The 23,761-nt window shown below is 55.5% G+C and overlaps 9 protein-coding genes across 9 annotated transcripts; 5 read left to right on the top strand and 4 right to left on the bottom strand.

Annotated features, from left to right (window-relative positions):
- Positions 1-506: 506 nt before the first annotated feature.
- On the bottom strand, positions 507-2,128 carry TRAVEDRAFT_49778 (uncharacterized protein; the record flags this gene model as incomplete). The annotated part of the gene is made up of 3 exons (XM_008042153.1): positions 507-1,281; positions 1,345-1,663; positions 2,035-2,128. 3 exons carry the CDS (start codon positions 2,126-2,128, stop codon positions 507-509), a joined length of 1,188 nt encoding a protein of 395 aa, XP_008040344.1.
- A 74-nt stretch (positions 2,129-2,202) lies between these two features.
- TRAVEDRAFT_127255 (uncharacterized protein) lies at positions 2,203-3,338 on the top strand (the record flags this gene model as incomplete). Its single annotated transcript, XM_008042589.1, has 2 exons — positions 2,203-2,567; positions 2,615-3,338. The coding sequence occupies 2 exons, from the start codon at positions 2,203-2,205 to the stop codon at positions 3,336-3,338; spliced, it is 1,089 nt and encodes a 362-aa protein (XP_008040780.1).
- Positions 3,339-4,019: 681 nt separating this feature from the next.
- On the bottom strand, positions 4,020-5,062 carry TRAVEDRAFT_127802 (uncharacterized protein; the record flags this gene model as incomplete). The annotated part of the gene is made up of 2 exons (XM_008042590.1): positions 4,020-4,734; positions 4,803-5,062. The coding sequence occupies 2 exons, from the start codon at positions 5,060-5,062 to the stop codon at positions 4,020-4,022; spliced, it is 975 nt and encodes a 324-aa protein (XP_008040781.1).
- Positions 5,063-5,782: 720 nt separating this feature from the next.
- Positions 5,783-6,992, top strand: TRAVEDRAFT_170974 (uncharacterized protein; the record flags this gene model as incomplete). Its single annotated transcript, XM_008042591.1, has 3 exons — positions 5,783-6,069; positions 6,139-6,879; positions 6,928-6,992. The coding sequence occupies 2 exons, from the start codon at positions 5,783-5,785 to the stop codon at positions 6,845-6,847; spliced, it is 996 nt and encodes a 331-aa protein (XP_008040782.1). The 3' UTR covers positions 6,848-6,879; positions 6,928-6,992.
- Positions 6,993-7,556: 564 nt separating this feature from the next.
- TRAVEDRAFT_49782 (MFS general substrate transporter) lies at positions 7,557-9,689 on the top strand (the record flags this gene model as incomplete). The annotated part of the gene is made up of 14 exons (XM_008042154.1): positions 7,557-7,723; positions 7,785-7,801; positions 7,883-7,962; positions 8,023-8,051; positions 8,110-8,147; positions 8,211-8,286; positions 8,354-8,381; positions 8,432-8,534; positions 8,591-8,636; positions 8,706-8,736; positions 8,795-8,857; positions 8,920-9,080; positions 9,142-9,525; positions 9,599-9,689. 14 exons carry the CDS (start codon positions 7,557-7,559, stop codon positions 9,687-9,689), a joined length of 1,314 nt encoding a protein of 437 aa, XP_008040345.1.
- An 898-nt stretch (positions 9,690-10,587) lies between these two features.
- Positions 10,588-12,983, top strand: TRAVEDRAFT_127857 (MFS general substrate transporter; the record flags this gene model as incomplete). The annotated part of the gene is made up of 15 exons (XM_008042592.1): positions 10,588-10,751; positions 10,815-10,831; positions 10,906-10,985; positions 11,042-11,070; positions 11,131-11,168; positions 11,237-11,312; positions 11,376-11,403; positions 11,453-11,555; positions 11,613-11,658; positions 11,725-11,755; positions 11,812-11,874; positions 11,936-12,096; positions 12,161-12,544; positions 12,609-12,695; positions 12,770-12,983. 15 exons carry the CDS (start codon positions 10,588-10,590, stop codon positions 12,981-12,983), a joined length of 1,521 nt encoding a protein of 506 aa, XP_008040783.1.
- A 74-nt stretch (positions 12,984-13,057) lies between these two features.
- Positions 13,058-15,570, bottom strand: TRAVEDRAFT_65852 (uncharacterized protein). The gene is made up of 4 exons (XM_008042593.1): positions 15,310-15,570; positions 14,897-15,234; positions 14,701-14,837; positions 13,058-14,637 (listed from the first exon to the last, which is right to left on the bottom strand). The coding sequence occupies exons 1-4, from the start codon at positions 15,550-15,552 to the stop codon at positions 13,208-13,210; spliced, it is 2,148 nt and encodes a 715-aa protein (XP_008040784.1). The 5' UTR covers positions 15,553-15,570; the 3' UTR covers positions 13,058-13,207.
- A 2,977-nt stretch (positions 15,571-18,547) lies between these two features.
- On the top strand, positions 18,548-19,073 carry TRAVEDRAFT_83487 (uncharacterized protein; the record flags this gene model as incomplete). The annotated part of the gene is made up of 2 exons (XM_008042594.1): positions 18,548-18,637; positions 18,690-19,073. Coding segments are annotated over 2 exons (474 nt in total), but the record flags the coding sequence as incomplete, so codon positions are not given.
- Positions 19,074-21,395: 2,322 nt separating this feature from the next.
- Positions 21,396-22,739, bottom strand: TRAVEDRAFT_49786 (uncharacterized protein; the record flags this gene model as incomplete). The annotated part of the gene is made up of 7 exons (XM_008042155.1): positions 21,396-21,699; positions 21,765-21,814; positions 21,880-21,928; positions 21,986-22,001; positions 22,352-22,421; positions 22,481-22,578; positions 22,643-22,739. 7 exons carry the CDS (start codon positions 22,737-22,739, stop codon positions 21,396-21,398), a joined length of 684 nt encoding a protein of 227 aa, XP_008040346.1.
- Positions 22,740-23,761: the final 1,022 nt, after the last annotated feature.

Here is a 23,761-nt window from a genome sequence, read left to right on the forward strand (position 1 = left end):
CGCGCGTATCACGCTTTGCTGCACACGGTAAACCTCGGGGGGCCAGTAGCGTGTCCGCCACCTTTTTTCGTGTCGGACTCGCGCTCGCGCTCGCAAGAGCACCTCACGAACAACTCATATACAGGTACAATGACACCAATATATTGCGCGCGCTGAGAGTGTAGGAAAGGAATAGAATTGCCAGCGTGGTCATGCGGAAGAGAGTACTATTGGGGGAAGGGTGGCGAGTATGCGGAGAAAGAAGTGGTATTCCGGATGTGTCATTCTTACGTCTGTGTCCCGAAACGACAGCGTCGGCATAGACTAGAAAATGAAAGCACATTAGATCTCCCCACCTTCGGTACAGGGAAGTAGGGCATACAAGGAGGCACTGCATTGTACCTGAGAGGGTGTTGAAACCCGAGGACGCTATGCAAAAACAAGAGAGGTCGCGGAAAGCTACAGCGAGAAATGAGATAATGAGTGGATATCGTCCTGCGAGTGGATCGATGCTTACCGGTTCACGACTAGTTTGCAGACCAGCCATCCACCTGGACTGAAAACATGCCCGGCAACTTCGCCCAAAGACGTTTGCGTTCATAGAGCTCCCGTTCGATGACCATGTCCCGACAATCCTTACATATAGCCCAATCTTTGTCCCAATTGTTGCTCAGGACTTTGATCGAATGTTGATCTGAATTCTCGTCCGAGGCTTTGTCCGAGCCATCGTCCGAAACACCGTCTGAATCGGCGGAGGAGTATTTGAATTCATTGGCCCACGTGTGAAGCTGGCACGGCTCCGAGTAGAGTCGACGCAGTAGGCGGTCCAGCCCGGCCGCTGGACAGGTGATGTTGGGTCCGCAGACTTCTTGATCGTAGCAATCAGCATCAGGGGCGACGATCCGGGCGAGGGCCTCGCTGCTGGCTTGGATGAACGCTGCCCTCCCGCTGGCGAGGCGTGCATATTCGCCGCTGTCCAGGAGGGCGCGTGCCAGATTTACGTCAATGCAACCATCTTTAGGCGCCAGAAACCCAGCATCGCTGGCATACAAGTATGCCAGAGGAAGGATGGAGGGCGTATCGGTGAGATGGCCCAGATCGATGGCAGTAAAGGCATCGCGAGCGGACGCTCGTAGACGCGTGGGGCGTCGCTTCTTGATCCAAAGTCTGAAGTTGTCTGTATAGTACTCCGTGAGGATCGACAACCCCTCTGCGAGGAGGCTCTCAATCTGGTACTTGTGGGAGAGGCGAACGATGGCGGCGACGACGTCCATCGTCACAGTCCCATCCTCCTTGTCGGATCTGTGTGTTATTTGAGCATGCGCGCAGGGAATGGGTGCTCGCAGAAACAGAAGCCCGGCTCACAATACATGTCCGCCGGACGAGAACAACGCCCGAAATAAGTGTCTCAGTTGATCAGGGGAATCAGTGAGAGTGACGACGGGGCAGTCGCTCGCTCCTTCAGAGTGCGCGAGGCCGGGCTGAGGGATCGAGAGAAGATCAGAGAAAAGTGGGGAGCGTTCGGCGAGTCCCTGCTTGTAGACACGAAAGCCGACGTTCTGGGAGACAAGCACAATGGTGCCGTCCTCAAACCAGAACTCGGAGTCCTTGGAGAAACCAGGACTGCGTATATCTTCGGGGACCGCACCCGCCGGAACTAGTGGCAGAGTGCGGGCCAGTTGCTCTGACAAGGGAGAAATGCAATCAGTACGATCATACTCATTCCACTGAGAAAAGAAATGGACACTCGGAACGCATTGACAAGTTTCCAATGATTTGAAACAAACCATGATACGTTTCGCTGCTCAAAGCGAAAGGAGGTTGGGCCACGGTGCATCATGATGTAGTGTGCATCCAGTACCACATCGCGACTGAGCTCACCTGTACCTGGCTTGTTCGCGCTCGTCCGCATCATAGCACTTGTGCAAGTGAATAACTGAAAATTCTACCAGGGTTCGTGTGCAAGAAAGCTCAGTCTGATATCAATAGCGAGTAGATGATGGTACAAGAACACGTTTGAGCGGGTACGCAGACTCAGAATTCCATCCGACGGACCGGGCCAGCTGCCTTTGAGCGCCCAAACACAGCCACTGATCTCTCCCGGCAGCTGCCGATTGAGAGGGCGGATCGGAAGTTGCCGCTCCTCCATGCCTCTGCTGAAACTGCCAACTTGTACTCCTCTTCCTCCACTCCATCTCGCTCAGAACTATCCCACTTGCGTAGATGGAAGAACAACCTCCTTCTCTAAAGCGCGCAAGGCTCGATGATCTCGACGACTCTCGGGCAGACATAGCTCTCAACAATGTTACCGGCCCATCCTCGCAGCCTCAGCAGCCCTTTGTTCGGGACGAGACGTATTGGTTCCAAGACGGGAACATCGTGCTGTTGGTACGCAGTGTGGGCTTCAAGGTCTACAAAGGTCTGCTCGCCGAGCATTCCGCCGTATTCCGCGGCATGTTTGTCGTGGCGCAAGGGGAACAGGCCGCGGCAGAGCAGCTCGACGGATGCCCAGTCGTCCCTCTCGACGACTCTCCGGACGACATACGCCAGCTGTTTCGACTCATCTACCCCATGAACTCGAACATCCAGTGAGTAATTACACTGTTCACAGAACGGCAAGCTGATGGTCGTTCAGGCTCGATCGGAGCAGCATCGACATTGACGTGCTGTCTGCGGTCATCCGCCTCGACCACAAGTACGAGCTCCCGACACTTCAAGCGCAAGCAATGAAACACCTGACCACATACTACACGTCGCGCTTCGAGGACTGGGTGGACGACGCGCACGCGTCGGTCTGGAAGCCCGCGCCCATTGATGCGATAGGCGCCATCGCGCTAGCGCGCCTCACGAACACCCCCTCCATCCTCCCTACCGCCCTCTACGAGCTCTGCAGCGTCAAGATGTCAGATCTTCTTCGCGGACGCCCGTTAAACGACGGCAGTTTTCAGAAGCTCTCCGAAGAGGACCTCGAGCTGTACATGCGGACGCGCGACAAGCTCCAGTACTACAACGTGCGCGTCGCCTTCCTCTTCTTTTCCCCGTCGAAGAAGTGCATCTACGGCCGTGATCGGCCAGAATCGGAGTGCGCTGCGTATCTGAAACGTGTTCTAGAACACTCGGCGCTCCAGGACCTTCCACACAAGGTCTCGTCGGTCTGTGCGCTCGATGGCTGGCTCAAGAACATTGCAGCGTACGCTGCAACGGCGAAGAATGTGGATCGCTACGGCATGCACGTGGAGCTGTGTCCGGAATGCAAGAGCTATCTCAATGCGCGCGATCTGGATCTGAGGCAACAAGTGTGGCGCAAGCTGCCCGGAGCCGTCGGTCTAGAGATTGAGGGCTTGCAAACTATGTCATAACATCGCTAGACAGGTGGGCTTGTCTAACTCATATCATGTGGAGGTCTTATCGAAATGGGGTGCATAGTCTATTTGTCGGCCTCCGCTCGTACGCCTTTACTTCGCGCGTGGATCAGGTCATGATGCGAATCGCACAGCTTCTATGCGCGTTTTCGTCCAACGAGACTCTCCATGTGTACACCATCTCACTCTTATACATATTCACGACTATATCGCTGATCATGCCAGCTTCTGACGCAAATGTCCTAGTGCACCGCCCCGAGTTGTCGTAGGCTACAATCCTGTCGTTCGGCGCAAACACGCACGGGATCACCTTATTGCTCACTCACACTACTCCGCGTGCCCGTTGAGCACGCGCTCGGCGTACGGGAACGATGACTGCTCGATGACGCCTGCTTAGCGTACGCATCCCCGTAACATCCTCGTACCCGCCCTGCTAGATGCGGTCACCCAAGCGGGAGGTGTTCGTGCAGCTGGTCGCGGTCACGGTGACCGCGTTGGCATAACACGGCGATGGGCAGCGCGCGGTCCGCACTGGTCCACGTCTCGGAGTTGTCTATATATGACGAGACCTTGCACAGAAAGGTGGTTATGATACTCACAAGCGGAAATCGAGATATAGACTTGATATCGAAGTATACCGTAATCGCTTGCACTGGGGAGACTCGAGGCATCGATCTACTAAGACCACTCCGGAAGGGAAAACACGCCCGGCAAATCATCCCAGATTTCCTCCCGTTCATCCCTGTCCCGTTTCTTCATCATGGAGAAGCAGCAACTGCAGAGCTCGTTCTCCGGCCACCTGTCTTGCGGCTCGTAGAACCGATACGGAGAGTGCCACCATAGTTCGAGTGGGCAGAGTATGCTCTCGTAGTCGCGCATGTGGTCTTCGGCTTCGGCGCGTATGTCTAGGAGAATCCCCTTGCAATCTTTCGGCTTTATGCAGTGCTTGTCAGGGATCGCATCGAAGAGATAGGAAAACGTCGAGAAGCCGCGGTTAGCGAAGTAACGCTGGCCTTTGAGGCATCGGAGCAGGTCGTCCGCGTCGAGCTTCACCGACGTCCCATCTTCACGGGTGTGCCCCTCCGCGAGTTTCGCGATGACGTCCCCCTCAGTGGCACATTGGTAGAAGGCGATAGGAAGGAGGGTGGGAGTGTCCGTAAGGCGTGCAATGTGGATGACCTCGATGGGAGAGAAGTCATGAACCCTGAAGGGTAGCGGCGTCTCGAACCGCTTCGCTCTTTGCCAGGTGTCAAAGTCGTGCGTGTAGAATGTCTTCAGACATGCGAGGCCCTGGCTTTCGAGCTCGGTAAAGCCGTACTTGTGCGCGAGGCGTATGACGGCGGACAGCATCGCGGAGGGAATGGGATCTCGGGAGGGCACGTAGCGATAGAAACTGCACAAATGCATGGAGGTGAGCGTCGTGCCCCATTCAGACGCAAGGCGAGCTTTTGGAGTACTTACAGTGGTTTTTGACTCGGAATCAGGGCACGCAAGAGGTGCCTCAGGTCTTCCTCCGAGTCCGACAGGCGCACGACGGGGAGTTCATTGTGTTGCTCGCGTTCGACCGGATTGGGGAGAGCAAGCATCCCTCGGAAGACTTCGGACTGTCCGGCGAGCAAGCCTCTGTAGACACAGAATCCGACGCCGCCGGCAACAAGAACAATATTTCCATCCTCTATCCAGAACTCGTCGTCGCGCTGAAAGGCTTCGGGTTCTGTCATTCTGTTTTCGGTCTTGACAGTCAATGTCGTCGAGAGAGACACTTTCTGCTGAGAAATTGAGCGACTGGTCGAGATTGGAGAGCTTGCTCTCCGTGCTGAGTTCGAGCTGCCATGAACGGTATAACTCAGGTCAGGTCAGGTTATCCTACTCGTCCACACGACACCGTCTCCGGACTCACATCTCGGTACCAAGGTGTTGACTTGATGCTTACAGCAATGTAGAATTGAATTCCTAGTTGTGATGTGAGTAAGTATTCCGATGTTGTAGACGCTTTTTGTTGCCTACCTAGTCTCTGCGAAGATTCGCTGATTACTGGCTAAGTATCGACAGGATGGTCGGGTCCAAACTCAGCGGCGGAGAAAATTAAGAAAAAAGGTACGCAGTGACTGATCCGTGATTCGGGCGACTCGGCACCGGTCACGCAGCCGTAAACTTCGCGTGGCGCAGGCGGCGAGGACAGCGAGCGCTGCCTGTCGCCATTTAGTCCATGCGCTCCTCTCCCGCACAAGGCTTCCATTTATCAACACCGAGCGCGTCACACTGGCATGGTGCAAGAGAGCCTGAGCCACTACCGGATGGTGCCAGGCGGGTATCGTTCCTGCTGACCTTCTACATTTGGGCGTGTCGGCTGTTTCCGATCGCACAGCCCCACTTTTATCGGCGCCTTCGCCGCGCTCAAGCGCGCAACCACAGGTTCAAGTTGTACCAGCACCATCGGCATGTCGAGCCCTCCGACAGCGAAACGACCCCGCAGCGACTCTGAATCTGCACCTGGCAAGTCTCAATATGCCAGGGACGACGAGTTCTGGTTCGCAGACGGGTCCATTGTGCTTGTTGCGGGAAACACGACGTCCCGGGTCTATCACGGCATTTTAGCGACAAACTCAGTCGTATTCCATGATATGCTCCAATTTCCACAGCCTCCGACCATGCCCTCCCTCAGTGGATGCCCCACCCTGGAGATCTCTGACTCGCCCACAGACTTGAAGCATCTGCTGCGAGTCTTGTTCCCGAAGCCAGCTGTGTGAGAGGATTTTCAGCTTCGCCCGCTTCACATCTGACTAACGTTCCATAGGCGATCAATCCGAGCGACAGATGCGCCCGTCACGATGGAGTACATCTCGGCCCTTGTCCGTCTCTCCCACAAGTACCAAATGGAAGGGATCCTGACAGACGCGCTCAGCCATCTCACCGACTACTATAACTCGGATTACAGCGAGTGGCTGAAACGGGACCAGAAGCCGCTCAAAGTGAAGCCCATCCACGCCATCGAAGCCGTCACTCTTGCCCGCCTCACCGAAACATACACTATCCTACCTTCGGCGCTTCTCGCATGCGCGGTCAACGTCGGGGAGAACATTCTCGACGGGTACAACCGCGAAGACGGGTCGCTGGTCACCCTCTCCACCGACGACCTGAAAAGGTGTTTTTCCGGATACCGGCGACTAAAGGACCAGGAAGCGCTGTCTGTCCGAGAACTGGCCGAGGTAGTTGGGGAAAGCGGCGGGTGCTTGCAGCCCATGAGATGCCGGAAGGTGATGCTCGAGTTCTGGGATTCGGTTCATGGACGATTCGGGGAGAATCGTAGCGACTTTCTGCGTCCATGGGCAGAGCTGCTGGGCCGGTTCAGATCGTCGGAATGGGTGGGTATATGCGCGCAGTGCTCGAGGAACGTGCAGCGCGAACCGAAGTTCGTCAGGGGGCGCCACGGAATCTGGAATGATTTGCCCAGGACCTTCTCCGTTGATGTACCTCAGTGGCCCGTGCGCGTGGACGTAGCGTAGTGGTGTATTTGCTGCAGTACGCACTTGTACAGGTACGTGGGAATTGCCCTTAGCTTCATCTTGACTGACAGATGCATTAGGCGCGTTCAAACTGACCCGCCGCTCTCTCGCGATCGAGTAGGGCATGTTTTGGCGGCTACACGACTGCAGCGACTTGTAAAGTATGTATAGGGGTGAATCGATACCGCCAATATATTGCTCGAGCTGCTCGTTCGACGCAGAAAGGACAAGATCTCTGACCAATTGGTAAAGCGTAAGAAGGTACGCCCGGGCTTCTCCACAGTTCTCGCATTCAGTCACCCCACGGTGTCACCGATTGTGCTTTATAACAGGAGCTCGGGATCTTCCACTTCTCATCCCCTTTAAGCTCAGAACGGAACACTTGGGGTGCCGTATCCCGGAGAAGCGGCTATATCTGGGGCTTGTTATCTACAGACGCAGGAGGGTGAGTACATTTCTTTGACAGCGGACGTAGTGCACGTAACTCTTAACGGAAATTGGGGACGACATCGCCACGGTAAGCGTTTCGCTTTGTTCTGCTCGAGCACGAGGCATGATCCCCGCTCCCACAGCTGATACCCATCTTTCAGCATGCGAGTGCCGCTCATATACATATCCGCCGTACATGATGTGAGCGGTCCCTCGCAAACTCCAGAGGACCTCAACTGCTTGTGGTCTTTTCAAATCTCTTTGGTTCAAGCTCGCAACCATGTCTTCCGACAGTCACGACAAGCTTCCTCATACAGAGATAGTCCTTTCGTCCGCTTCAGACGTCGAGAAGACGGCGGATTCAAGCGTGAACCCGAGCCAAGTACTCCGCAAGCTTGATCTCAGGCTGCTTCCGTTCGTCTGTTTTCTCTTCGTCCTGAGCTTTTTGTAAGTCAATAGATCCGATAATAGCAAACGCGCCCTTGCTTATAAGGTGTTTTTGTTCAAGGGACCGCACGAACATCGGTGAGGGCTTCGTTCACGAAAGCAGCATCCAGAGGCTAAGTTCATTAACACCATACGGTGCTGTCGCGCCTACGTTTTCAGGAAATGCGAAGGTGGCTGGTCTCACGGCCGATCTACATCTGGCGGGATGGCAGTATAGTCTCGCCTCGGCGATATTCTTTGTGAGTGTCCTCGTCCTCTAGCACCTGCAACCTTGGCCGACGACCTCGCACACACTTTAGGCCACGTCCAGTCTGTTTGAAGTCCCTTCGTGCGTATTTTGTATTCATCAGACGTCGGGATCATATCTTGACAGCATATCTTTACAGAAACATCATGCTTAAGGTCATGTCTCCCTCGAAATGGAGTATGTTTTGTCTCTGGCTGAACATGATTTCGCGTACTCGACACTGATATGCATCGCGCACAGTACCGACCACCATGTTCTTCTGGGGCTGCATTGTGCTGTCGACGGCGTTCGTCAAGAACTTCGGCGGACTCGTTACGTATGTGCCACACATGCCAGCGTCTTGGGACTGCAGCCTCAGCGCGTTTCTGACGCCTCCCTCACAGTGCTCGAGTGTTCCTCGGAGTGACGGAGGTATGTCCATTGCCACTCTCGTCTTTACTGGGAACTGATTCTGGTGAAAGGCGGGTCTCTTTCCTGGGGTGACATTCTATCTGTGCACATGGTATCCGAAGGCGGAACAGGCGAAGAGAATTGCCATCTTCGCAAGCTCATCTTCTGTGGCAGGTCCGCGCTAGCATGTGCTAGCCATACACGGACATGTGCTAAAGCATTCTCACCAGGTGCATTTGGAGGTCTGCTGGCATTCGCAATCGAGAAGATGGGCGGGTATGTACACTGTCATCTAGCTCCCCCAGCGGCGCGAACTCCGCAACTAATATGACGTTACTCCGTTAGAATAGGAGGATTGGCTGGATGGTCATGGATTGTGAGTACTGCTCTGATCACAGAAATGAACGTAGCGACTGACTATCTGACCTTGCCAGTTTCTGTTAGAAGGATTGCTGACTATTACGGTCGCGGGACTCGCGTATTTCGTCATGTATGATGTCCGTTGGTTCAGTGTCCTCCTTTTTCTGTCCGCCACAGACTGACGTTCGCGTTGCCCCAGTACCCTGAGACAGCCACGTTCCTTACGGAGCGTGAGCGCGCTTGGTTGGTCCACACACTGAAGACCGACAACACGGGCCTATCCAAGGATCTCAAGTGGCCCTTCCTTGTGCAAGCACTGCGAGATCCCCACTCTTATCTTATGATCAGCCTTCTGTTCTTGTACGCGTCCCAACTTCCTTCATTTATATCGCCCAACCTCTGATCGTTGCATTCCGCACAGCATATTCATCCCCGCCTACTCTTCCGCCCTCTTCCTCCCCATGATCATCTCCGGTCTCGGCTTCTCCGCCTCGCACGCGCAGCTCCTCACCATTCCGCCAAACCTCTGCGCGGTGCTCACCACCATCCTCGCAGGCGCGCTCTCCGATCGCTTCCGCGTCCGCGGCCCTGTCATACTCGCCGGCACGCTCCTCGCACTCGTTGGGTACGCGATCTTGTATGGGACGTCGTCCTCGGGCGCGGGGTACGCGGGCACCATCATCGCGACGAGCGCGATATTCCCGTGCACGCCATGCACGCTGGCATGGACGGGTGCAAACATTGGGGGCGAGATGAAGCGCGGGGTCGTGATCGCGATGGTCATCGGGTGTGGAAACTTGGCCGGGTGCGTCTGCCTTCCTTTCGTCGAGTCCGCGGTGTCTGAGCGTTGCGCTCACGTAGCTTCGGCATATGCACAGTATCGTGTCTTCGTTCATCTACCGTCCTCAAGACAGTCCGTGGTACCACCTCGGGCACGGGATCAACATCACGTGTCTCTGCGTCGTGTAAGTAACAACTTTGTACTCGTTTCTCTTGCCCCGTTACTCTGCTCACTGCTGACCTGCGTCGCGACTCGAAAAGGGTCGTTATTCGCATCATCTCAATGCTCGAGTTTGCTAGGCTGAACCGCCGGAAAGCAGAACGGTGCGCACGGGAGGGAATCACGGACGAGAACACCAGCGAGTTCGTTGATATGGGTGATTCATCGCCATTGTACAGGTTCGTCGAGACCGCTCGTTCCGATACGCAGTTTGTGTGCTCATGCCCTGGAGTCATGGTCAGATATATGATTTAATTTTTTGAGGGCAGCCCTAGTTGCTCGCTTGTACGTGTTCGCTGAGCAATGGTAACAAGATAACGTCCAACAAAACGCAACCTAACTTGGCAATAACAACGCTTTGATACAAAGGTAGGTATACACCAGGAGACCATTACGGCGTCGGAGCGTCACGGTCCGGTCTATGTCTGCTACGACCCACGAGGAGGCTGGCAAGACCCCTCGTGCTCTCTAGCTTCAGAAAGTGTCACGCACAGAACCATATTCAGACTGAGGCGCTTGGGAGGCTCCATTTTGGTGAGTCGCGTCTAGACGAGGGGGTTTTCTTTCCAGAAGTAGGATGGGCGGAAGTAATCCCTTGACAGCGGACCGAGTACGGCGTGCCACAATTCTAACGAAGATTCCGGGTAGTGGCTTACTCTGCTTATCACCCTGGCAGGCGATTGCTTTATGCGGTTTGAGCGCGGAGCACGCTCCTCTTTACCCACAGTCGACGTGTAATAGGCAGGACACGCAGGTATCCTCCACACTTATACTCGAGCACGGACGGCACCATCCCCCCTGCCGAACGTCAGCGATCTCCCACTTCACGGCCTCTTTCAGTCTCTCGTCGCACTCGAGCTTGAAGCCATGTCTTTTGACGACAACGAGAAGCATCCTCCCGGAGAAGACGTCCTCTCTCCCGTATCGGATATCAAGAAGACTGCAGACGACGTCAACCAGAGGCAAGTGCTTCGGAAGCTTGATTTTAGGCTGCTTCCGTTCGTCTGTTTGCTCTTCGTACTGAGCTTCTTGTAAGTCAACCTACTTAATAATGATGAGTGCATGTGCACTGACCCCTTTTGTATCTACCTCAGGGACCGTACAAACATCGGTGAGGGTCAAATCATCGATATCAAGAATACTACCTCACGTACTGGGTGCATTACCATCACTCTTGACCTAAAGGCAACGCGAAGGTGGCTGGTCTCACGGCCGACCTACACTTGGCGGGATGGCAGTACAGCCTCGCTTCGGCTATATTCTTCGTGAGCCTCTCCGCACTCATCCCTTCGCCAACGACCTCATCTCGTGCACACACTAGGTCACCTATTGTCTGTTTGAAGTCCCTTCGTGCGTGCTTGGTTTCTTTGAAAAGTTCCGATCAACTCTAGACGACTTCAATGTCGGCAGAAACATCATGCTGAAGGTCATGTCTCCGTCAAAGTGGAGTACGTATTGGCTCTAGTATCTCAAGCCTTGTTTTTTCAAGCTTGATGTTCATGTATCTTGCACACAGTACCGATCATCATGTTCTTCTGGGGTTGTATCGTGTTGTCCATGGCGTTCGTTAAGAACTTCGCCGGCCTAGTCACGTACGTACCAAGCGCATATGATATCGGGACTGCAGTGCGCCATTGACGCCTGCCTGCCAGCAGCGCACGAGTGTTCCTTGGAGTGACAGAGGTATGTCTGATGTTGATGTTGATCGTGCCAACACTAATTTGTGCCACAGGCAGGTCTCTTCCCCGGTGTAACGTTTTATCTGTGCACGTGGTATCCGAAGGTAGAGCAAGCAAAGAGGCTTGCTATCTTCTCGAGCGCGTCATCCGTGGCAGGTGTGTTTCCGCGAGCTCCAATCTCATTTGTACATGCTTCAATAACAATTACTCCAGGTGCGTTCGGAGGATTGCTGGCGTTTGCAATCGAGAAGATGGGCGGGTGCGTGAATAGTGATCTCGCTGCGTCTCGACGCGAGCTCCGCGACTGAAATCACCATGCTCTCAGAATAGGAGGTTTAGCTGGATGGGCATGGATCGTGAGCGTCACTTTTCTCGCCCTTGATGAGCCCGCCTGACTGTTGGATGTGATCAGTTCCTGCTCGAAGGCTTGTTGACGGTTACAGTCGCGGCCGTCGCGTACTTCGTCATGTATGATGTCCGTCGATACATGCGTTCTCAGTGTCGAGCTCCCCGAACTAATGCTCGCATCCTTCCAGTACCCGGAGACAGCCCCATTCCTAACAGAACGCGAGCGCGCGTGGTTGGTCCACACGTTGAAGACAGACAACACAGGTCTATCGAAGGACCTCAAGTGGCGATTTCTCGCACAGGCGCTACGCGATCCCCACTCCTACCTCATGATCAGTCTCTTGTTCTTGTACGCGCCATGATTTCCTCCCTTCCTTCTCTCAGCCTCTGATTACTTGAAACGCCCTCTGCAGCATCTTCATTCCCGGCTATTCCTCCGCGCTCTTCCTGCCGACGATCATCTCCGGGCTTGGGTTCTCGGCTTCGCACGCTCAGCTACTCACAATCCCACCAAACCTCTGCGCGCTGCTCACCACCATCCTCGCAGGCGCACTGTCCGACCGCTTCCGCGTCCGCGGGCCCGTCATAATGGCCGGCACGCTCCTCGCGCTTGCTGGGTACGCAATCCTATACGGGACGTCGTCCCCAGGCGCGGGATACGCAGGCACGATCATCGCGACGTGCGGCATATTTCCATGTGTTCCGTGCACACTTGCGTGGACAGGCGCAAATATAGGTGGTGAGATGAAGCGCGGGGTCGTGATCGCGATGGTCATCGGCGTGGGTAACCTGGCGGGGTGCGTCTACTTTCGTTGAAGAATGTCGGAATGTTGCGCTGACGGAGGTTCGAAATTCGCGCAGTATCGTCGCGTCGTTCATATACCGTCCTCAGGACAGCCCGCGTTATCACCTCGGACATGGGATTAACATCGCGTGTCTTTGCGTCGTGTAAGTACTGGCAGCTCCGCACTCGTCTCCTCCACCCTTGACCTCAGTGCTGATTTGCATCGTTAACCGATCAGAGTTGTCATCTGCATCGTCTCAATGCTCGAGTTCGCTAGGCTGAACCGCCGGAAAGTAGCGCAGTGTGCGCGGGAGGGAATCACGGACAAGAACACCAGCGAATTCGTTGATATGGGCGACGCTTCGCCATTGTACAGGTTCGTTGAGACCGCCCGTTTCGATATGCGGGTTGCGTGCTCACGACATGAATGGGTGAACAGATATATGCTTTGATGTCTTGAGGATGTCCTTCATCGTTTGCCTGTACATGTTCGCTGAGCGATGGTAACAAGACTGTATTCGCGATTGGTGAATATCGATGCCCAAGTTGTCAACAACAGCGTATTAGTACAAAGGTAGGTATACATGAAGCTGCTATATAGCACATACAATACCACAGAGTCCGTGCGTGATCGGAAAGAGCGAACCACAAACAACCGACAGCCCAAGACAACCGCTCACAGCATATCGAACCTCTCCCTCACGTCCATCTCTTCGCCGATCCGGGGCTCCTCCACCCGAACCTCGGCCACTTTTTCTTCCTCCTCGATCTCATTGCGCACTCGCGCTTCTTCCACACGAACCGCGGACTGCGCCTTGTCTTCCATCCGCCTCTCCTCGTCGCGCGCCCGGGTTTCGACCGTCCCAATCTCCTCCCTCGCCCTGTCGCGCACTCGCATCTCTTCGTCGGCTACCCGCGCTTCAACCCCTTGCACCTCCTGCCGCGCCTTGTTGTCCACGCCGTTCATGGCGACTCCCGCCTGCTGCTCCGCATCGTTCGCCGCAGTCCTGGCCTGGCCCTCCGCGTCGTCGACGGCAGCGCTGGCCTGGTGCTTCACATCGTTGACGGTAGACATGGCCCGGTTCTGGACATCGTCCACAGCGGTCCTCGCCCGGTTCTGGACATCGTCCACAGCGGTCCTCGCCCGGTTCTCCAAGCCGTCGACGGCAGCCCTCGCCTGGCCTTTCGCCTGTTTTTCCACATCCTTCACCTCCTGGCGAACATGGTCCTTCGCCCCCCGCACCGCCTCGCGAGCCTGATCCTTGGCTCCCCGCACGGCATCGCGAGCCTGGTCTTTCGCATCGTGCACTTCATGGACCATGTCCTTCACGCCGTCCACGACGCTCCGCGCCTTGCCCTTCACCGCGGCGACCGCCCGCCTCTCCTCGCGGATGACGCCCTCCTCGATGTCGTGCACCCTCTCCCGCACCTCCCCGCCGATGCCGTGCACGAGGTCGCGCCAGCCGCTGACGTGCCCAAGGTTGTGCCCGACGTTCCCCAGGCTCCCGACGTTCCCCAGGCTGTGTCCGACGTGGCCGAGCGCGCCGTCCGTGCCGCCACCGAGTGCACCCGCGACGCTCCCGAACATGCCGCCGAGGTTGCCCATGTCGCCACCGCTCCCGTCGAGGGACTCGCGCCCCGTGATGTCCAGGAGGCCGCCGAAACCGGTGGTGAGGTCGCCCTCAGGCTCGTCGTCCCTCACGGCGTGCGGGTGACCTCCCGTCATCCAGTTCGCAGGCGCGGCCTGTCGGTCGTCCGACCGCAGCTCGGGGAGGCCCGGGGAGTCCATCGACCCGTCCTCCTTGTCGAACTTGGACGACACGTCCGACAGCATGGTCATGATCCCCGGCCGCGTGGGCGCACGTGCGTGCGCGGTCGCAGCCTTACGAGTCGGCGGGCGGGTGACGGCGGAGGCGGGGGTCATCACGGTCGCGAAGACCATGCCGATGATGCCCGCCTGGTTGTTGACGGCGAAGAGCGAGGGGAACTGGAGGACGCCGTTCTGGACGAGCACGAGCACGAACTGGATCATGTTGAGCAGCACGGGGAAGACGAAGCTCGCGACCGCTTTCCAGAAGAGGAGCTTCAGACGCGGCCAGAGCGGCACTGTGCATAGCAGATAGTAGTGTTAGCATGTGTGGGCTGGTGGGCGGAGGGCTGTGTACTTACGAGGTTCCTCTTCTTCCTCGAGTACTGTGTCCTGTGTGTGGTGCGACTCGGGGAGGGCGCCGCGGCCGCCTTTCGCGTGCTTCGGGTGTTTCTTGGCCTTACTCCCCGAGTGCGGGAAGAACATTATAGACATGAACCTGGAGACACCACTTCGTCAGCACACGATCCCCGCGCGCACTTCAAGGACGCTACTCACAGCGTATCCGCGACCTGCAGCGCCCACCGCAGCTGCGACGGCAGCTTGTTGATCGCCGTGAGCGCGTCGAGCCCGCCTTGGACGGGCGCGGGCAGCCCCTTCGAATTCTCGACCCACGAGATGGCAATTGCGACGAGCACGATGATCCGTAGGATTTTGAATAGCATGAGCGGCACGTAGATAACCGCGCGCCAGAAGCGCGAGAGGCGTTTGGGCGGGTGTATCGCCGTCACGCGGAACACGAGCACGGACTCGGTGAGCAGCGGGAGGAACAGGTGCACCATCGTGTACGTCGTGGTCACCGCGCTCGGCACCGCGGTGTGGCGGATCGCGCTGATCTGCGCGGCGCAAAGGGGGGAATTCAACGTTCAGCATAAGCTGGAGCGCTTAGGGCGGGCGGAACGCCGGCGTACCTGATTGTACATGTTCAACCCGCCTTCGCCGAGGCCGAGCACGAGCGAGGAGAGGATCATGAGGAAGCTCGCGCTCCGGTGGGCGCGCGGCGTCTGGAAGTAGAGCAGCACCGCGCTGATGGGGACGAGGAACGAGGAGCCGACCGTGCCGACGAGGAGGATCGAGAGCGACGAGCTGAGGTCGGTCGAGGTCGTCACCCCGGACGGGAGCGCGGTGCCGTCGGCGGAGGTGAAGTTGGACATGGTGTCGGCGGCGGCGGGGGCTCCCTTGCCGTGTCCTGTGGTGCGCCTGGCTAGATAAGGCGTGCGCGGGTCCGCGTGCAATACGACTGACAACGCGTGTCTGCATGCAGCATGACACCGAATGTGTCTGTGTGGTCGACCTAGGCTGGCGGGCTTGAATGGAAAGCTGTCCGGAGACGTGCTATTGAGACACGCAGAAGACGATCTCGCACGGCCCCGCGGGCGATCGTGAATTTGAGTTCGCCCAATCTTTAGCCTGCGCGTGCGAACGCCGCTTCTCGGCCGGACGGTGTTGTCGGGCGATGCCTGCTGTAGAGCCTCTTTGGATAGATAGATGTCAGCGACGTAACATTAGCTAGCACGAGAACCTACGTTATACGGTGGTACTACTCACCGACTGGCATATGAAAATGGAGCAGCACCGATCCGTCGAGCTCGTCGTACACCCGCAGCCAGTTGTGCGGAGCCACCACGGCCGGTGGACCAGTGTGAGAGCTTGCCGGCGAATGTGCGGGGTTGAGTAAATGCGACAGACCTTCTCAGCGTAGAAGCAGTCGCCGACCACAAAAGACGCCCAATGTGGCTTCGACGGACGGATGCAATCAAATTACTCACGACATGGGCGGCGAGGGGGGCGTATGCATGTTCCTGGATGGGCAAGGCGGGCTAGCTGTGACAGGACACCGCGATGTGCAGGCGATGCGGGGAAGAGTTGTCAAGTGGCTATGTGCGCAGTGGCAGTGGATGACCTGTACAACGTTGTGGGGGCGCCGGTACGACGTTCCGGATACGGCGAACTTCCAAAGAGTGTGCACCCCGAAGGCATGACATACTGCATGCGTACGGATATCCAAACCTACTGTCTTGCCCGATTGCGGGATGATTAGTGCTCCGTGTCTGCCTGAGACGTGTTCGGAATGCGATTGCGCGGCTTCCTGTCCCACCACGCGCTTCGGCACCTCACCGGTGATGAAACTTTAAGTCAATCGTCCTTCTACTCGCCGTGATGCACTCCCACTGCGGAAGTCCGCACGAGGGGTGGGAAGAGCTGCCACCAGGATGAATGCGTGCGGATCTGGTGGATTGTTCGCGGGCATGATTTTTCCGATACGGAAGGGGACATCGACGTAGTTCCGGACGAGTAGAGAGCGGAGCGGAAGCCTTTAAGCGGGCGGTACGCGCTGGATGTCGAAGGTTCCAAGGCTGTGGCCTGACAAACAGCCTCGCGGACGCGGTGCGAGCCAGTCCTCGCGAAGCCTCGCGTCGGGCTGCATCGAGAGTTAAGAAGTCTCAAAGAGCGCCTTCTGAAACAGGGTCCTACTCGTGACCAGTTGATCAGCGCTGCAAGTACGGGTGACGCGACCAGTGCCACCAGGGATATTCCACCAGAGCTACCTGAGTCTCAAGATGGACGGCGACAAAATATGTCGGAAGGGGCGAAGTAGAAGGTCAGCCCGGAAAACCCTGGCCGGATGAACCGAGTGCAGCAAGAGTATGACGGGACGAAACCTCCGGCAAGCGCACCTCACATCCGGAGACTTACTCGAGCAAAGCAAGCCCATCGCCCATCTCCAAAGGTACAGAGTTGGCAATGCAAGTACATTTTGAACGCGAGGAAAACTCACAGTTACTCATAAGTAGTAGATGACCCCTAGCAAAGAAGGGACGAGACATGCCTGGTATTGTTATGGCGAAGTGATTCCTACGAAATTTTTGATGCTCTCCTTTGTGATGAGAAACTTCTGCACAGGCGTTCACAACTTAGAACAATTCATCAGCAAAGACGGTCAAGCTCATGTTTAAATCGAATAGCGAAGACATACCTGAGAGCTGGAGCAGCGGGTCGGTCGGCTCCGAAGTCTTGCTGGTGCTCATGGCGACCTCTCTTCATGCGGTAGCGCAATTCATAAGTACAAGTACATCCATGAGAATATTTTCCAGTCGTCCGAGAAGGGTCGAGAGGCACAGATGATACGACAACAGGACGACGATGGACGAGCGAAGTCAAGCCGCGGTTTTAGACGCTAGAGTTCAGCGGTGGACGCTTCCGGGCGCTTCGCAACGACTCCGACTCACTCCGATGGCAATAGCGCGCTTCCGGGCAACCCTTACTCGAGGTCGCTCCCTCAAGCTTCTCCAGATATTTCCATCCTGCTATGGCGCGGTCTCTCCGGCGGATGTACGACCCCAAAAAATACTTCACTCCATGTCAATTTAAAGACACATGTCCCCTTACTAACGAGAGCGAAAGCTGCCAGGAAACATCCAATCGAGAGTCTCGATCCGACCCTAGAGGCCCCAGTTGCGTGATGATTGTGTACTGGCGTAGGGTCTCACCCACCTTAAGATTCTTCAGGCGGTGGTAATGCGGTGAATGTAACGTAACTATACATGAGGTTCTTCGACACCTAGTTCACATACAGACTGACAGCCGAACTGCCCCCAGGCTGTACCGACAGGCGCTACTAGTAGTAGTATAACAGCGTCCTCTAGTCATCCTAGGTTTCCACTCAAGTCCCTCAGCGGCCTTACACATCTCCCGCAACGTCCGTCCAGCTACACAGAGTAGAGCGCAACTGAACATCCCAAACATCAACATGTCTCAAGCCGCGATCGAGCTTGTTCCGGTGCTTGGGGCAGCGCCCCCCGCGGGGCTATCGTCGCAAGCACCCTCTGGCGCATCCATCGTAGATCCTACTACGAAGGGTGATCAAGAATCTTCTGCAGGTGTGCTCTCAACGAGTCTTACGAGTGTTATGTATTATTTTCCGTCTCTAATGGGCTGTTCACTGACCGACAGGCGGGTCAACCAACCGTGACGCAGCCGACCAATACTGCCGCAAAGACGGACATCCCTACCTTACCGTGGTCACCGCCCACAATCAAGGTCAAATTTATTCTGAAACCTCTTGACTGTGACTCAGACGTCGATCTACAACATTAGGACGTCCTAGAGTCACGGAAGACGATGTTCAGTACAGAGGAAAAGGCGAAGGCATGGTCAGAGACCGCCGATATCGTGAAGACCTACAGTGATGACATGATTAAACGTTTCAATACCGAGATTGACACCTATCTGGTCTACGTGGGTCGCGTCGCCTACCATCCGCCTCTTTAATCTAACAAAAATCGCGTAGGCTAGTCTTTTCTCTGCCATCTTGACGGCGTTCAACGTGCAGTCATACCAGCTCCTCCAGCCTGCATTAACCCCAGATCCGGTCCTTGTCGCTCTGCAGCAAATCTCGGCCCAGCTCGGTAACTCCACGCAGCCAGCATACCGGCGGGAAGACACGCCTGCGCCCCCTGCCCCGCACGCAGCGGTGTGGCTGAACACACTCTGGTTCTCGAGCCTCATCCTCAGCCTCTCTTCGGCCTCGATCGGCATCCTCGTCAAACAGTGGTTAAACGAGTACTGCAGCGGAATATCGCCGAGCACTTCTCGCGAGACCGCGCGGCTGCGCCAATATCGTCTCAATCAGCTCATCAAGTGGCGTGTTGGGGACATCGTCATGGCCATCCCGCTCCTACTCCAGCTTGCGCTCGCGCTCTTCCTCCCGGGCCTTCTCATCCTCCTTTGGACGCTCCACCACACCGTTGCCGCAGTGGCTTCAGCTCTCGTTTTCCTACTCGCTGGCTTTACCGTTGGCACGATGCTCCTCCCTCTGGTCAGTTCGGCTGCGCATATCTCTCCCCCCAGACGTTTGCTCTCGATAAAATCCGCCATCGTGTCGTATACATTTTCGCCGATGCGCGCTACGGTCTATTCGGCAACCTCGGATCCAGCGCTTGGTCGAAGTAATGGAGCACTATCTTTCCGAGGGAGCTCGGCCCTCGGTCGACGTTCCAAAATGTTTTTCACAAGTGTGCCGGACAGGGACCTCACGAGTTCCGCACGTGGCGCGGACGCGAACGATCTTTCATGGAGCCTCGCACCCCGGAGTCGCCCATCTTGGATGCCGACCTGCTTGTTATGGCGTACGATGTCAGCATGGACCAAAACACCCTATCCGCTGCGGCTGTTTGTCTTACTGAGCTCCATCCTAGAGAAGTTATCAAGACATTCAGGATGCTGGATGAGGTCCACCTCGGTCACTACAGCTGGAGGTATCCACTGGCACGTTCGTACAGCAAGATATGCCACGAGTCATTTGTCTTATGGATGAACACCCTGATCAGTCTCGGCGACGTGGACCCAGAGCAGAGAGACCAAAATTGGATCGACACGCTCCAGAGCATCAACTCCTACTTTCCCTTGAACATGCAGTTTGCTTCTTACGACGTGCCAGAGCCTCTCGACATCGCTTCCCATTGGGCAAAATGGATTGTCTCTTCCGTAGCCTGTGTCGCATTCCATGCACCCGACGTGTACTGCGACAATAACATTCCGAAAACGGCAAGACTACTTACTTGGATGGAGTCATTTTCGGGTGTTTTCGTCGACGGCAGTACGCTCCGTCACAGTGAGTGTTTTATCTTTGGTGTAAGCCATCATACATTCTCACGTCTATAAAGTTTCTGCCATGACATTGCAGCTACTGCAGGAGGCTCACGCTTTCGAGGAAGACCCCATCAACTTCTTCAACGCGGGTCATACATTGATCACTTCGGCAGATGTGCTACTTCGCTGTGTTGTGCTCTCCACGGAGCATAGTACTGCTATGTCCGACGCCGACCGAGACAGGCTGGTCTCTTGCGTTCGAGACGTACTCTCCCGTCCGGCAACATTTATCCACACCTACCCTGGAGAATTCTACATTCTCGGCAACTTGATAGGTAGCCTGACTGACACCATACGCTCGCAATGGGATATGTCACTGAGCGCAATCATTCCGCGTAGCTTCGTTTCCTCCCTCGAGGTTGCACTGGCTGCTTGTCGGGATGCTATACCCTCAGTCCACCCATCCGGTGACTGGACTACCTCCCTCCTCGAGCAATATGAACGAAACCTAAAGTACCTCGGAGAACTCTCAGGCCCGCCCCCGGCTGCGCAGGTAGAAACTGTTGCGCTCCCCGCCCTATAGTACAGTGAGCACGTTTCTTCCTCTTGCTCTGCGTACGGGTGTAGCTCATTCAGCCATTCTCCCACTACTACCAGATATAACCCTTCCGGTTCGTGAGTGGCTCAAATGGCTCAGGCGGCTCGGACGCCACTTCACATTGCGCCTTGTCTCGCTGGGCGCTATCGTGGCGACCAACCCAGGCTCGAAGCCGCAGCTGGAAAACGAATGGAGTAACGATGGGCCACAACGTATAGTTCAGAATTTTGGAGAATACTGGAGAGGCCAGATGCGGCGGGCGCGGCGGGCATCTACAACGCTTCTGCATCGTTCGTTCCAGACTTGAAAAGATCGCCTCTCAACCCTTGGCTTGAGCGCCGTACGCTTTGCGAGGGATACCGCTACATAAGAGTTGGAGTCTTTGCGAGGGGAGCCGTCGGCGCGAATCACTGGCAGTCCGGGAGGAGACGAGTGTCATGTGATGTCGAAGGAGAAGGGCAGAGTTCCTTCGTTGAGTTTATTGCGGATGGACTTCTAGACGTGACAGTAGGGGCAATACTTCCCGAGGTTCCCAGGAACGATTTGCGCGGATTTGTATGACGGTTCCTGTACACCTTGATTCTGTTCTGAACGATGCCTGTAGTCCGCTCGAATATTCAAGCTTTTTTGTAGACAGAGAGACGTCGAATCCACGTGCACATATAGGTATATATATCCTATCCTCTGGATAACCTGACCGCATGCTCCGCCCAGCAGCCACTGTCCTCACTGGGTGAGCTTCGTGGAGTTCAAAAAATGCGACACCAAAATAGTACTAGGTAGTGAGAAAGGAACAGGGAAACACTGTCACGCCTGCTGTCCAACCTCTCCAGTCAAGTCCACAACACATCCTATCTCCACTTCGGTGCTCGCTTTGAATCCAATCCCCGGCCCCGTCTCTGAGTCTAGCAGGTCCGCTTCGTCATCGGGTGTGATATGGACCGGGCCTGCAAGAGAAGGAAGAAATTCCGGGAGATCAGGCGACTTCGCTCCGTCCACGAGTCCGTCGATATTGAGGGAGAATGATAGGTCCGACGCTCCGCCCCGTTCGAGGGATGCATTCGTCTCGTAAAGGGCGAGTAGGAATCGGCTGTTCAATATCGAGCAGATACTGTGGCAGAGGATATAGCATCACATGTAGCGCTAACTTCGTGCTGAATTGGAAATCAGACTTACGGGTCAATGAAGCCGACGACGTCGAGTGCCTCGTTGGGCCGAGTCGTGATCTGCAAAATAAGAAAATAGTCCTGGGTTAGTCGGTGTGTACCTGGACCGAATTTTAAATGCGTACGGCTAGCACGACAAGGATGATATCCGCCGTGTTCAGGGACACTAATGTGCTGTACGCAGAACAGCCCTAAGTTCCAGTGCCGTTCCCAAATGGGAAGACGTCTCACCAGAAATAGATGTTCCCTGTGTAGTTGACAGATCACAAACAATCAGCACACGAGCGACACAGGCACGGACGAATGGTGGTACACACCGTTCTCCCACATGACCTGTATCAGAGACGGTCCCCGAAGGGTATGTGTTGACGTCCGGGTGGCGTTATGGGCGCACCGCCACGTTACGATCGCAACTATAACATCTGTAAGAATCAAACTGGTCCTCGACGCAATAACCACTGTTTAAATAGTCAGATGAACGATGGTCGCTTGTTGGTTATCCATCTTGCGTGACTTACATCTACCATACTCCGTAGTAAGCGTCGGTAAGATGCCAAGCTTAATCAAGAGCAACTCACCCAATATACAGCCATGTACTCTCCATGATCGCTTCGGTACAGTTTGACGGTGCGGGCAGATTTACAGGGACAACCTGGTATAACGTGACCTGCGTAGTTAAACCGAATGAGCAAGAGTAATACCTGACATAGTGATGAAGCGACATACCGTATTGATGAGGAACGGGATGATGCTCAGCGTGAACACCGCACCAGTCAATATGTTGTTCCCCCCGGAGAGCGCACGAGCTCGCAAGGTCGTGAACGCTTGCGTAAAGATGCCATGAGCGCGATTTCCTTTCAGAGGCGCAGGTCTGCTTGATTCACTTACCGGCAGGACCAATCAAGTTTAGTATGTCAATGATGTTGCCGAGCCAGCTGATTGTAGTACAGCTGCTCAGGAACACGGTGTCAGGAGTGCTAGGCATATCCCTGCACACAGAACTGCGTACCTCTGGAAGCGAATATACATATCTCATCAATGTTGCGTTAGCCAGATATTGATAAATATTACTTACAGTGTCCGACACAGGGCCAAGTACCGTGGCGGCCAGGATACCGTGTAGCAAGGACATGTACCTGTTGTATACATATAGAACTTGCCGCGAGACCTTGCGGGAAGTCTTTGAAGGACTCCAGACGTGATGCACTTCCTCGCCTATACAGAGAAGCACATCATATAATAGCAACGCTGTGTCGTATCCGCAAGTCAGTACCGGGCCTGAGGAACTACGTGGAGAAATGTACTTGTGATTGCCACAGTAATGCAGTTTGCGGTCCTCCTGCGTGAATGTAGCCATTAATATCGATACTGAAAGCCTAGGAACCCATAAAGCTTGAAGACTTACGCGTACTGGTTTTCAGCAGTGATTTCTGCAAGGCTCGTGGACGAAGTTGAAGACATGTTCAGCAAATCCAGAGCTACCGTGTCTGGAAAGGACAAGCGGCAGGAGCGAAGTAGGGGAGCGAGGATGCCGTACGTCGAGTGCTGCTTCGACCATGAAAGCCACCGGTTTTATCTGCTACGCGCGTCGCGCGCATTTAAACCTTCGAACCCATCTATAGGCAACGCACAAACTGTCGTCAAAGCCCGTGTTCCTGGTTTGCACTCGTTCAAATAAAATCATCAGGCTGTTGAGGTTGAACGTTGAGGTACATATGCGCATGCAACATGCAACATTCTTTGAAACACCGGCCGCCCTTCTTTCCGCGCACGAGCTGGCCGCCAGCGTCTGCCGGAGAAGGATATGCCGGGTGGAGCTGCTTGCGCGACAGAGCATGGTCGCATCGTTGCATAGAAAAGTCGCGAAGATTGACGGTGCAGAGGGTTCGTGTTGCGAACGAGGACTCGGAGATGGTGGCAACCGAGAGAGAGACTCAATCGAGCTCGGGCGCTTCACGTACAATCCACGTGGGCGCAGCCATACCATCGCCGGACGAGGTTGACAGA

This window comes from Trametes versicolor (genome assembly GCF_000271585.1).
Source record: "Trametes versicolor FP-101664 SS1 unplaced genomic scaffold TRAVEscaffold_8, whole genome shotgun sequence".
Lineage (NCBI taxonomy): Eukaryota > Fungi > Basidiomycota > Agaricomycetes > Polyporales > Polyporaceae > Trametes > Trametes versicolor.